General features: G+C 43.3%; 1 protein-coding gene across 1 annotated transcript; it reads left to right on the top strand.

Moving 5' to 3' along the window:
• Positions 1–3,537: 3,537 nt before the first annotated feature.
• LOC148047570 (uncharacterized) lies at positions 3,538–10,143 on the top strand. Its single transcript, XM_087708375.1, has 2 exons — positions 3,538–3,668; positions 6,121–10,143. The coding sequence occupies exon 2, from the start codon at positions 6,878–6,880 to the stop codon at positions 9,002–9,004; it is 2,127 nt and encodes a 708-aa protein (XP_087564501.1). The 5' UTR covers positions 3,538–3,668; positions 6,121–6,877; the 3' UTR covers positions 9,005–10,143.
• Positions 10,144–14,130: the final 3,987 nt, after the last annotated feature.

Here is a 14,130-nt window from a genome sequence, read left to right as displayed (position 1 = left end):
AAATGCTATCAAGTCGGGTTTGACTTCTAGCAACTGAGCCAAGTGAAATAGTGAAATGCGATGCTACTTAGCCTTACGAAGATTAGCGATATGCTCAGACCTAAAAGTTAATTACAGAATCAGCTTTCTTGGGGGTGTCTCTCACTGGAGATCAAAACTTCTCTACATCCCAAAACTTCATGACTGATTTCTTGTGGGTGCCAAGGATTTATTGCATGGCAGCACCATCAAGTGAGATGCTCCAGGTGAGCCAGCTTCAATTCACCTGACCAAGGCTCCATCCAAGAGCACCCAGCATGCCATGTTCATTCTTGAGAGAGGGAATTTTATATCTGTTAAATGCTAAATACCATGATCATCTGTAAACTGGCCTGCATCTAAGTCTCCATTAGACCACACAGAGAGAAAAAGTATGCAGCCTAGAAATTGGGGCTCTAAGAGAGAGGGAGTGATAATCTATATTTGGTAGAAGAAATGTTTCCAAAAAGGAGTTGTAAAAAAAACAAAAGGCAAAATAGAATAGCCCATCAAACCACATGGCTAACTGATCACCAGGCTAACCTTTTTAGAAGGACACCCTACAATGCCATTTTTAATATAGGCTTAATAAGGCATGGATGATGATAGAAGTATTCCAGTGTTTGAATGGCTTCCACACAGAGGAGGGGGGGGGGTCCATTTATTTACCAAAGCCTTAGAAAGCAAGACAAGAATCAATGGATGGAAACTAATGAAGGAGAGAAGCAACCAAGAAGTAAGGAGAAACTTCGTAACAGAATAATTAACCAGTGGAACAGGTTGTTTTCAGAAGTTGTGGGTGCTTCATCACCGAGGCCTTTAAGAACAGAGAAGACGGTCAGTTCTCTGAAATGGTATAAGTTCCCCCGTTTGAGCCGGAGGTTGGACTAGAAAACCGCCAATGCCCCTTCCATTTCTGTTCTATTCTGATGATATTGGCTCTGAGCTCTGTTGCATGAAGGAATCTGGAATATAATAACCTCAACGTTTTTTTGATTCCATTTTTATTCAGAAACTCAAGATGGCATACAAAGCACTTCCTTGGTAGCATGCTGTAATTTAAGGGTAAATGTCTCCCATACATCCCCTACTTACCTACCATGACATATTGATTTTCCTGTCAATGTTCCATAGCTCATGGAAGGCATCTTTACGTTTGACTTAACACTGAATTATAACCTGTAGCTTTCCATCCAGCATCCTTGAGCCCTTACACTAGATGTTTGGTTTCAGTTCCTTTTAAGTCAGTCAGTCAGTCGTCAATTCTTTTCCTTTGTTGCTTTTAGGCCTAGGCCTGATAGGACTGTCCAAAGATGCAAAGATGGTTTCGCACTTTAAGGCGGGACTGGAGCTGAGTATTTCCAAGTCTCTAACCTGGTACCTTCACCACTACCCCAACCTGCATCTTCCTCCCCACAAAATCTACCCATTGAGCTCTTCCTTCTGCTTCAACAGCAACATCAAGGCTGCAGCATTCAAGATCCAGTCCAACATCTTTGCAATCAGCTCGCCCTCACTCTCCAGAAAAAGACTTTCATCTGAGCTTCAGACTTTTTTTCTGAGGAAATGGAGTATTCTTGATTGTGGACTGGTGGCTTCTGGGGTGGCCCTGTGTCCAACTGCTCTGGCGTTTGGGCTGCCTTTTAATTTGCTCAGTTTTGTTAGTAGTGGCAGCAAGTTTTGAGGGTCTAATTTATCTTTTTATTGTAAAGAGGTTTTTCTTTGTTGGACATTCTCTTGTGTTTTAATGTGTCTTGTATGTTTTGCTTCTCATCCAAGAAGATGCTACAGTTTCTTCATAGCTGAAGCTTCTTGGATGATAAATGAAACTCCTTCAAGGAAACAAACTAAAAAAGTCCAGTTGCCCTTTAAAAAACACCTTTGGACAACCATGACCCAGATGATTGAGAACCTGCATAGATGTTCAAGCTGTTATAAGGAAATATGAGGAATCAGGAGAAGTCAGGGGGAAAAAAGAGGATTCGAAAGGTCAAGGAAACTTTCACACTCGGATGAGAAGTTCCTTTGAGAGATCAGAGGAAATCCACTCAGGAACTGCCTCAGCATCTGGCAACTTCATCAGGTGACCAAGTTGACCACTCTACTGTCTGAAGAAGCTCAATCAGGAATGGTCTTTGTGGATCGGTAGTAGCCAAGGAACCACACATACAATACAATACCATAAAATACAAATATAAATACAATACAATACAATACCAGAGTTGGAAGGGACCTTAGAGGTCTTCTAGTCCAACCCCCTACCTAGGCAGGAAACCCTATACTATTTCAGACAAATGGCTATCCAACATTTTCTTAAAGTGTTGGGGCATTCACAACTTCTGGAGGCAAGCTGTTCCATTGATAAATTGTTCTAGCTGTCAGGAAATTTCTCCTCAGTTCTAAGTTGCTTCTCTCCTTGATTAGTTGTCACCCATTGCTTCTTGTTCTACCTTCAGGTGCCTTGGAAAATAGTTTGACTCCCTCTTCTTTGTGGCAACCCCTGAGATATTGGAACACTGCTATCATGTCTCCCCTAGTCCTTTTCATTAAACTAGACATACCCAGTTCCTGCAACCATTCTTAATATGTTTTAGTCTCCAGTCCCCTAATAATTTTTGTTGCTCTTCTCTGCACTCTTTCTAGAGTCTCCACATCTTTTCTATATTGTGGCAACCAAAACTGAATGCAGTATTCCAAGTGTGACCTTACCAAGGCATTATAAAGTGATATTAACATTTCACATGATCTTGATTCTATCCCTCTGTTTATGTAGCCTAGAACTGTAATGGCTTTTTTGGCAGCTGCTGTACACTGCTGGCTCATATTTAAATGGTTGTCCCCTAGGACTCCAAGATCCCTAATAGATACTACTATTGAGCAAGGTACCACCTATACTGTACCTGTACATTTTCAGCCTCTTTTTTGAGGAAAAAAGGTGGGTCTTATACTCCGAAAAATATGGTATGTCTTGCTGGTGTTTAGATGCAAGTTGTTTTCTAAGCACCATATGGATAACTTCTGGACGTCTTCCCACTATGCTAATTTGTCTCCTCCTTTAATCAGACCCAATAAGGTGGTACCATCTGCAAATTTATTATCACGTTAGATGGATCAGAAGATATGAAATCGTATGTGTACAATGAGTACAGGTAGCAACAGAGCACACAGCCCTGAAGAGAGCCAGTGCTGAGCTTCAGAGCAACAGGGAAAATGAGTGTGCTCTCTTGGGAGACCTGAAGTAAAAGGTATAGGATAGATTGTCACGGACAAAAGCTATTCCTGTGCTCAGTGGGAGTCGACCACGACTTGATAGCGCCAAAGGAAGCACAGAATCCATGAAAGCCTCTTGCAAACGCGTCAGGGTAGATATAAGACAAGGATGATTTTCCACCTTATGTCGCTAGATGGCGATCTACAAAGAAGCAACACTCGCGCCTTAGAAAGCACAGAATAGAGTACAGCAGCGGCATCGCTACTATTGACATTCCACCAGCGGGAGAGAGGCTGAGCTGGTACAAATTGAAACGATAGAGGATTAGATTGCTAGAGAGGTGTACAAAGGGAGTTCCTCTTCCGGTTCACACACGGAAAGAGGATGGGGTCGGCTGAGCCTCTTGTGCCATTTGGAGGGTCGAAGCGGCTCCTAGGAGGTGAGTGGAGGGAAGGTCGAAGGAGAAGCGGGGAGAAAGTCGGGCCCTTTGGGTTCCCCCACGGCCTGGAAGCAGCGAAGGGGGAAGAATGAAACCTGCGGGCTGCTGTTGCTGCTGCTGCTGCATATTCTTTCTCTCCCCAAATGGTTTTATCCTTTTGCTCCAGGATTTAAAGTTGCTTGGCCACCCGCCTCCCTCACCCTTCACGTAGCACTTGGATCCTTGTGGTCTCATTGACATGTCGCTTTCCTGGCCAGCGAGGAGTTTCATGGGCAAAAGGGATGTTTGCATCGGATTTGTTCACCGTTTCATCTGTTAGTGACCCCCACCTTTTAAAAAATAGATTAAAAAATTAGAGGCAATGCACTTCTTAGTCATCTTGCAGACTGAAATGCACATAATTGTTTACATCAATAGATTCTGTATTTCTGTGTCAATAGGAACACACATTTAGTTCATTCAGACAGTATCCAGACCCCCTTCACTTCTGTCAATTTTGTTATTCTGCAGCCTGATTTTACACTTGTTGAAATTCATTTTTTCTCATTCATGCACATTCCTAATGACAGAGTGAAAACAGAATTTTAGAAATGTCTGTAAATGTATTAAAAACAAAAACACCTGAGATATCACATTGGCATAAGTATTCAGATCCTTCACTTGAAGCACCTTTGGCAGTGATAACAGCCTCAAGTCTTTTTGGGTATGAGTCAATAAGCTTTACACATCTGAGGGATTGGTGGTTTTTTTGCCATTCTTCCTTGCAAGTCCTCTCAAGCTCAGTCAGGTTGGATGGCAACTATCGATGGAGAGCCATTTTTAGATGTCTCCAGAGATATTCAATAGGGTGCAAATCAGAGCTCTGGCTGGGCCCCTCTGGGACATTCACAGAGTTGTCCCTAAGACACTCCTATGTTGTCTTAGTTGTGTCCTTTCATTTTGAGAAGTGAACCTTCGTCCAGTGTGAAGTCCTGAACGGTTTTCATTGAGGATATCACTGTACTTCGCTCCATTCCGCTTTCCCTCAACCCTGACCAGTCTCCCAGTCCCTGCTGCTGAAAAACACCTCCACAGCATGATGTTCTTCAGGTGCTCTTTTGCAAACTAAGGGGGCATTCATGTGTTGGGCACTGAGGAGAGGCTTCTGTCAAGTGACTCTGCCATAAAGCCTAGAACAGTGGAGGGCTACACTGATAGTTGTCCTTCTGGAACTCTGTCCCATCTCCACACAGGAACTCTAAAGCTCAGTCAGTGACCATCGGGTTCTTGGTTACCTCTCTTACTAAGGCCCTTCTACCCCAATTGCTTAGTTTGACCTGACGACCAGCTCTTGGAAGAGGCCTAGTTGTGCCAGATTTTTTCCATTGAGAGTTATAGAAGCCACTATGCCCTTAGGAACCTTTGGTGCCGCATAAATTTTGTTGTAGCCTTCTCCAGATCTGTGTCTTCCAATAATCCTGTCTCTGAACTCTACAGGCAGTTCCTTTGACCTCATGGCTATTATTCTACAGTACGCATTGTCATCTATGAGGTCTTCTATGGGGAGGTGTGTGCCTTTCCAAATCATGTCCAATCAATTTAATTTATCACAGGTAGACTCCAATCAAGGTGTAGAAACATGTTTTTTCCTTTTACTAAATGTACAGACATTTCTAAACTTCTGTTTTCACTTTGTCATTATGAGGTATTCTATATACATTAAGGAGGAGAAAAATGAAATCAAGGCACATAATTTCCTTGTGCCTTTTCACCTTTGTTTTCATAACATTCTCTTTCTGTATAGCCAACAAACATGGTACAAACATGGTATCCAAATTGGCATTATCAAATGACATCATGCTTAACTGTTGGGCTGCTTATTGACATAGATGCCAGTCACAATTGCTGTCAGTAAGTGAGCACTACTTGAATTAGGATGTCACCAAAGTGGTTGTGGAAAATATTTGCCGCCCTTACTTGGAGCTGAGGACTTCCATGGGCAAAACTAGTACATGAAATCTCGCAGAGGGTTCAGGTATCATTTCATCAAATAAAAACCCACGTCACTAAAGTTAGCTCAGAAAATTCGACTGTAAACCTTTTGGGATAATTTTCAAGCTAAAAACACACGGATTTTCCACACACGTATAGTTATAGGTCTGTGTATTTAAATTTCTCTCTATGCATATGTTTATAACTGTACAATCTATCCCCAGCATTTCCAGATATATGTGATGATAAGCCTTTGCACAGATAAGAATTTATGAATCAGCAAAGTGAAAAAGAGAATGTCATGATTGAATGGATATTTGAACTTGGACACAAATGTGTCAAATGAATCATATCTAATATAAGAAGTTATTCTTTATTGGGGCAAGTTTGCTTATTTATTGTAATGTATACTTTTTCCTTTTTTTCACATCTTCTGCAACCATTTTATAAACAATTAAAGCATTTTTTTTAAATCTTATAGACAGAGAAGATTCTTGTCAGTAAGAGCACTCTGGAAAACTGAGAATAACAAGCAACATTGGAAAAGAAAGGAAAGCCATCCAGAAATCAAAACGTTTTCCATTTCCTTCAGAGAACCACAATATTTTTCTTCTTTTCCAGAAGTTGAGACAAAGGAGAGAAAATTAAGAGGAGATTTCAAGCTAGAAAAAGTAGAGTATGAGAAACTCAAGAATAAGTTAAATGAAAGATCAAGAGAGAATATATTTCATTCAGAGAAAGACAAAGGATCAAAAGGTCTATTGGATAGCTACATAGGGCAAACAGTGATGCAGGCCTGGCCCTGTGAGGAGGAAAACAGCTGGAATTAAAGCACCACTCAACAAATGATCACACATATTTTTGACCTCAAGAACGTCAGTGTTGGAAAACTCCTATTGTGTCTATGGTGGGAAAAGTACAGATTGTAAACCACAACTGATTATGTACGAAACAATGCATATTGTAGAAAAGCCATAGCAATGCTATAAATGCGAGAAATGATACAGCTCTCTTGTGGTTCATCGAAGGACATAAGCATAGCAACATAGCAGTTAGCAGTTAGACTTATATACCGCTTCATAGGGCTTTCAGCATATGAATGTCCAAAGAGTGAGAAAAGTTTCAGTCAGAAATCCACCCTGGTGACACACCAGAGGACACACACGAGAGAAAAACCGCATCAGTGTCCAAAGAGTGGGAAAAGTTTCAATAATTATTCTGACCTGATCACACACCACATGACTCATTCCCAGGACAAACTGTATGAATGTCCTGAGTGTGAGAAAAGTTTCAGTAAGAATTACAACCTGGTGACACACCAGAGAACACACTCAGGAGAAAAACCGTATGAATGTCCTGAGTGTGGGAAAAGTTTCAGTCAGTATTCCAGCCTGGTAGCACACCAGAGGACTCACACGGGAGAGAAACCGTATGAGTGTCCAGAGTGCGGGAAAAGTTTCAGTAAGAATTCCAATCTGGTAACACACCAGAGGATTCACACAGGAGAAAAACCGTATGAATGTCCAGAATGTGGGAAATGTTTCACGAAGAATTCCCACCTGGTGACACACCAGAGCACTCACACGGGAGAGAAACCTTATGAGTGTCCAGAGTGTGGGAAAAGGTTCTGTTATAATTCCGACTTGGTAACACACCAGAGGACTCACACGGGAGAGAGACCATATGAGTGTCCAGAGTGTGGGAAAGGTTTCAGTCAGAAATCCAGCCTGGTGACACACCAGAGGACTCACAGAGGAGAAAAACCGTATGATTGTCCAGAGTGTGGGAAATGTTTCAGTAAGAATTCCAGCCTGGTAACACACCAGAGGACTCACACGGGAGAGAAACCGTATGAGTGTCCAGAGTGTGGGAAAAGTTTCAGTCATAATTCCAATCTGGTAACACACCAGAGGATTCACACAGGAGAAAAACCGTATGAATGTCCAAAGTGTGAGAAAAGTTTCAGTACCAAATACAGTCTGGTGAAACACCAGAGGACTCACACGGAAGAGAAACCGTATGAGTGTCCAGAGTGTGGGAAAAGTTTCAGTCAGAAATCCAGTCTGGTGACACACCAGAGCACTCACACGGGAGAGAAACCGTATGAGTGTCCAGAGTGTGGGGAAAGTTTCAGTCAGAAATCCAACCTGGTGACACACCAGAGGACTCACAAAAGAGACAAACCATATGACTGTCCAAAGTGTGAGAAAAGTTTCAGTACCAAATACAGTCTGGTGAAACATCAGAGCACTCACACGGAAGAGAAACCGTATGAGTGTCCAGAGTGTGGGAAAAATTTCAGTCAGAAATCCAGTCTGGTGACACACCAGAGCACTCACACGGGAGAGAAGCCATATGAGTGTCCAGAGTGTGGGAAAAGTTTCAGTCAGAAATCCAACCTGGTGACACACCAGTGGACTCACAGAAGAGACAAACCATATGAGTGTCCAGAGTGTGGGAAAAGTTTCAGTCATAAATCCAACCTGGTGAAACACCAGTGGACTCACAGAAGACACAAACCATATGAGTGTCCAGAGTGTGGGAAAAGTTTCAGTCATAAATCCAACCTGGTGACACACCAGTGGACTCACAGAAGAGACAAACCATATGATTGTCCAGAGTGTGGGGAAAGTTTCAGTCAGAAATCCAACCTGGTGACACACCAGAGGACTCACAAAAGAGACAAACCATATGACTGTCCAAAGTGTGAGAAAAGTTTCAGTACCAAATACAGTCTGGTGAAACATCAGAGCACTCACACGGAAGAGAAACCGTATGAGTGTCCAGAGTGTGGGAAAAGTTTCAGTCAGAAATCCAGTCTGGTGACACACCAGAGCACTCACACGGGAGAGAAGCCATATGAGTGTCCAGAGTGTGGGAAAAGTTTCAGTCAGAAATCCAACCTGGTGACACACCAGTGGACTCACAGAAGAGACAAACCATATGAGTGTCCAGAGTGTGGGAAAAGTTTCAGTCAGAAATCCAACCTGGTGAAACACCAGTGGACTCACAGAAGAGACAAACCATATGAGTGTCCAGAATGTGGGGAAAGTTTCAGTCAGAAATTCAACCTGGTGACACACCAGAGGACTCACAAAAAAGAGAAACCATATGACTGTCCAAAGTGTGCGAAAAGGTTCAGTCATAATTCCCACTTGGGAAGACACCAGAGGACTCACACGGGAGAGAAACCGTATGAATGTCCAAAGTGTAGGAAAAGTTTCAGTCAGAAAGGCAACCTGATGATACACCAGAGGACTCATACCCTGGAGAAACCATATCAATGTCCTGAATGTGGTAAAAGTTTCAGATGGAATTCCAGCCTGGTGACACACCAGAGGACTCACAGCCATGATAAAGGCTAGCTACCTGTTTCTGGTGATCAACAGAACTTTCTATATATTTCCTTTTGCAGTAGTGTTAAATTCTTCAAAAAGGCTTCTAGGTGTTATTTTTTTATATTGATTATGAAATTCCCACAATTTGAGTTTCCATCTTCTATCTTGGGATTCTCCAGCTTTTGAGTGCCAGAATTTTCCAGCCATCACAGAAGTAGTCCTGGATATAAGAGTAATGGGGCCTATCAATTAGAGTTTTATGTTGCAATAACAATTATGAATTTATTTTGCAATCACCGTTAAATGAGACTGCTTGTTTAACTGCCCCACCCCCTTCTCTCCCTGATAAAGCTGTTCAATAAATGTGTGATTTATTAAGCGGAAACCTGGCTACCTCAGGGTTGGAGGCATAGCCCACACCCAGGCTTGCGTTCCAAAGGCATCCTCTACATCAACCCTTTGATTGTCCAAGTTCGTTCTCTTTTCCACAGTGTCCCTACAGGCTTTTTCCCACTCCCACTGGGTCCCTGCAGTCCATAGACCTGACTCCCCAGGAGGCCTCACAGCCTCCTCTTCCTTATCTTTTGAGGAGCATTGAACCTCATTTTTGGGAAAGAGGGCAGCAGCATCATGTATTTGTTGCACCCCCTTGGTGGTGATGATTTGAGAAAAAACTGTACAGTGGAAAACGTATTGTGTAAGCACTCTCAATAGCTTTTGACAAGGAAAAAATGAGTATTGTCAGTGTTGCTATGAAAATTAGGGCAAAGCAAGAGTTGCTCCAAACTCTGAGATGTGCAGTCAATAAGTATAATAATAAAATTATATGACAAAGGGTTGAATGACCTTGGTATGTCTAGGCTATCGAAGTGAAGGATTGGGGGGATATGAAAGCCGTCTTCCAGTAATTGAGCGTCTGTCACAAAGAAGAGGGGGTTGACTTATTCTCTATGGCACCAAAGAATGGGACAAGAAGTAATGGGTGGAAGTTCATGAAAGAGATCCAATCTAGAAGTAAGGAGAAATTCTCTGAGAACAATTAATGGAATAGCTTCCCTCCTGGGTTTGTGGGTGCTCTGTCACTGGAGGTTTTCAACAATAGACTGGACAATCGTTTGACCTTGAGCAGGGTGTTGGATTAGAAGACCTCCAATGTCCCTTCCAACCCTATCTTCCTGCGATTCTGTGAGAGAGAAAGTAGCTTACAGGTAGTCCTCAACTTACAACAGTTTATTGACCATTTGAAGTTTATGAATCAATGATGTTCGCAATTATGAAACCTTTTTCCAGTAATTGGAAAAAAAAGGAGTTATTCAGAGATGCAGTGGTGTTTAGAAAAGCATTTTCACAAATACCTGATAATCTAAATGAATAATAGAGTGAGAAATGACCTAAGAGGTTTTGCAGTCCAATCCTTTGTTCAAACAGGAGATCCTATACCATTTCAGACAAGTGGCTGTCCAATCTCTTCTTAAAAGCCTCCATTGATGAAGCACCCCGAGCAACTGAATGCAAACCCTTTTACTGATTAATTGTTCTCACTGTCAGGAAACTTTTCCTTAGCTGTAGGGTACTTGTCTCTTCAGTTAGTTTCCATCCATTGTTCCTTGTCTCACCTTCTGCTGCTTTGGAAGATAGGTTGAATCCCTTGTTCCTTGTGGTAGTCCCTCAAATATTGGAACGCTGCTATCATCTCATTTTTAAAGGTGCTTGATTAACCTGACAACTTTGCCATCCAAAAGGTAGAGGATGGAATTAGAGGGCCTTAATATTTACTAACAGAGATGAAACGAAAGGGCAACGAACATATTTGTGGACTGGATCTAAAACACACAAAGATGGTTGCAGGAAGTGGATATGTCTAGTCTAGAGAAAAAAACTAATGTGGGGGGAGGGTGACGTGATTGCAGTATTCCAAGATTTGGGGACCTGCCACAAAGAAGAGAGGGTCATGAAACAACTGATGGAAACTAAACAAGGAAAGAAGCAACCCAGAAGTAAGGAAAAACATCCTAACAGTGAGAACAATCAACCAGTGGAACGGCTTCCCTCCAGAACTTGTGGGTGCTCTAACAATGGGAGTTCTTGAGATTGGACAGTCATTTGTCTAGAAAGGTATAGGCCTAGCCCTCATCTTCTTTTGGGGTCTCACAGGAATGCCCTCATTGTTGCTCCAAGTCAGTCAGCAGCTTCTTTGGCAGGAACGAAGCCCAGGGAAGCATCCCTGGGGAGAAGACAATGTGCCATCAGGCAGGGACAAAGCGCACCTCCCTTGAGGATCAGTGAAGACTATTCCAGCCAGTTTTTTCTTTGGGGGGGTTCAGGATAACTCTCCAAAACTATATTTGCGACTGAGGGAAGCTTGAAGAGTGATGCTTACCCCTATTTAGCTTCACAAGATTAGGCAGGTGCTGAATCACAAAAGTTGATAATGGCCTTGTTTCTATGTGCAGCCTTAAACAATAGTCAGCTTCATCCCATTCATAAAAAAATCAAATAAAGGTCAAAACCTGGAAGCTCCCACCCACATTGCTTCCAAACCCATTTAGATAGGAGATATTATTTTTCCCTCTGCATTCTTGCAGCTGGAACTGTCCAGATTTCCCTCAGCAAGTAATGTGGTTTAACATCTACATGAAATCTCTAGGAGAGGCCATCCATCCTATCATATCCAATTATGTAATGGTAGTCTTTGATTTACACCACTTCATTTAGTGACCAGGGGTTGGGGATCCATGATCTGGACAGTGATTTATCCTTTCAAAGCCCTTGGGGAAAATGGACCTCTCCCTTCCCCTTTAAAAAAGCCTAGTCAAAATATCAGCAACAACCAGCAACATGTATTTAACTGGAGGGGGTGGGATGGGGTATGATTTTCATAAGGGCAAAAGAGGGACTTGGCACTGAAGGCTCCACTCCTGAGACACCCTGTCTTCCTATTTATAACTGTAGGCATTGAAAGACTGGCTTTCTCGCAGCAATCCCAATAGAGACACAGCACTTCAGTCCTTCTGGACCTTGCCATCTCACAAACATGTTGCCAGGCTTCCCAGCAAGCCCCCTGAACCTTTGCTGCTTCAGTCAGAGCCCGATTCCTGAAGTGGCTCTGGGAAACGTGGGGGTCAGGACTCAGCGAAGCGGGCATTGCACAGGAGGCATAAGGCAATTGCTGCGATCTCCGCCGCCTGAAACACCTTCGTTTCAGATCTGCTGCCTTCTGACTCCCGATTGAAGATCCACCATTCTCTTCCCTCTATATTCATACAACAGGGCAGCTTTACTATGACAGCCATTCGAGTGGACCTTGAACTGTCTCCACGTTCGATTGTGCTCCACATGGATGGGGAAGTCACCACTGCTGGGCTCCAGCAGGTGCTACTTGCACCATGGAGGAACCTCTCACCCTGTGCCTTCCCCCTCCTCTTCCACACTGCCAGCTGCTTCGTCTTTGTCCTTGCATGGAGGGGAGGAGCTCGGAGGAAAGCCCGGGCGGGGGAGAGAGCCTGGATTGCACACTGACTAACCTCAATTTGGACTCAAAAATCCTGCATGTACTAAAGAGCTAAGGCAGGCTCAGTAACCAACTCTTGGAAATGGGCAGTCTGTAGTTACATAAAAGAAAACAATGGCTGTGAAGAATTTGGGACTTTTGCTTGCTTGAAACCTGACTGGAAGGTCATAGAAATGATATCTGATGTCTGAAAATAATTGGCATAGAAAATTGGATACTGTAAATTTCTTTCCAGAACTTTTCCCCTGGCTGCTAGACCTTCATGGTTGAAAGCTCTCCTTTTGGGAGTCACTGAAGGAATACTTTTCTGCTGCCTCTATCACTGCCTTCCCCTACGGACCAGAAAAATTTAAACATGCATCAAGTCCCCTTGATCTGATCAAATTTTAATCTTTTGCCAATAACATTTGTTCCATCCATATATTTTGACAAAAAAGGGGGGGATTGTAGGACGTTAGCACCCACCCCTTTCCCAAAAGAATGAAATATTCTAGGAAATATTAAAAAGGAAGAATATTATATATCTCTGGATTAGGAGAAACTTGCTCTTGGAAAGCAGCCCGAGGGAGAGAAGGGGATGGGATAGAAGAGAACTCTATGGGGCAAGGCTGAGGGAGAGGAGGGGATAGGATCAGAGATGTTTCTGTGAGGCATGCCTGAGAGAAAGAAGAGGATAGGATAGGGGAGGTTTCTGTGGGGCAAGCCTGAGGGAGAGAAGGGGGATATGATGGAAGATTCTATGGGGCAAGCCTGAGGGATAGAAGGGGATAGGATAGGAGATGTTTCTGTGGGGCAAGGCTGAGGGACAGAAGGAAATAGGATAGGATAGGGGAGGATTCTGAGGGAATCTCCTGAGGGAGAGAAGGGGAGAGGCCGATTGTAACTACTCATTAATTTTCAAGCTGTGTCAATTTATCAAGCCCAATCCCATAGTTTGGGAATGAACTTCCGGTTTGCTCGTAGGGTTGGTTTAAGCCCCTCCTGAAGGTCCCTGAAGCCTTGAAGAGCCAAGGTGGCGCAGTCGTTAAATGCAGCACTGCAGGCTACTGCTAGATCAGCAGGTCAGCGGTTCAAATCTCACCGGCTCAGGGTTGACTCAGCCTTCCATCCTTCCGAGGTGGGTAAAATGAGGACCCAGATTGTTGGGGGCAATATGCTGACTCTCTGTAAACCGCTTAGAGAGGCCTGAAAGGCCTATGAAGCGGTATATAAGTCTACTGCTATTGCTATTATTGCTATTGCTATTGGGGAGGGAGGCTGTTTTCTCCCTCTCCAAACTCCTATAAAGCTTCTGGAGCCTGGGGAGGGCAAAAAAAGCATGCAAAAAATGGGGGGGGGGACAGGCTCTCATGCGTGCATGCACAATGGGGGGGTTTGCGCATTGCATTATGGGTGCAACACACCCACGCACTCCCCCCCTGCACTCCCCCCCTTATGGCACACAAGCCAAAAAAGGTTCGCCATCACTGCCCTATACCATTCTATACAAATGACTGTCCAATCTCCTCTTAAGAACCCCCATTGTTGGAGCACCCACAACTTCCGGAGAGAAGCCATTCCACTGGTTAATTGTTTTCACTATTCGGAAGTTTCTCCTTAATTCTAGGTTACTTCTCTTCTTGATTAGTTTCCATCCATTGTT

Source organism: Thamnophis sirtalis, unplaced genomic scaffold (genome assembly GCF_051295495.1).
Source record: "Thamnophis sirtalis isolate CommonGarterSnake01/CBP01778 unplaced genomic scaffold, rThaSir2_p1.2 scaffold_3, whole genome shotgun sequence".
In the NCBI taxonomy this organism is placed as follows: domain Eukaryota; kingdom Metazoa; phylum Chordata; class Lepidosauria; order Squamata; family Natricidae; genus Thamnophis; species Thamnophis sirtalis.
This window is presented reverse-complemented; position numbering and strand designations above follow the sequence as displayed.

Coding starts and splice junctions, on each gene's coding strand:
- LOC148047570 (XM_087708375.1), top strand. CDS start 6,878: ATGACTCATTCCCAGGACAAACTGTATGAATGTCCTGAGTGTGAGAAA.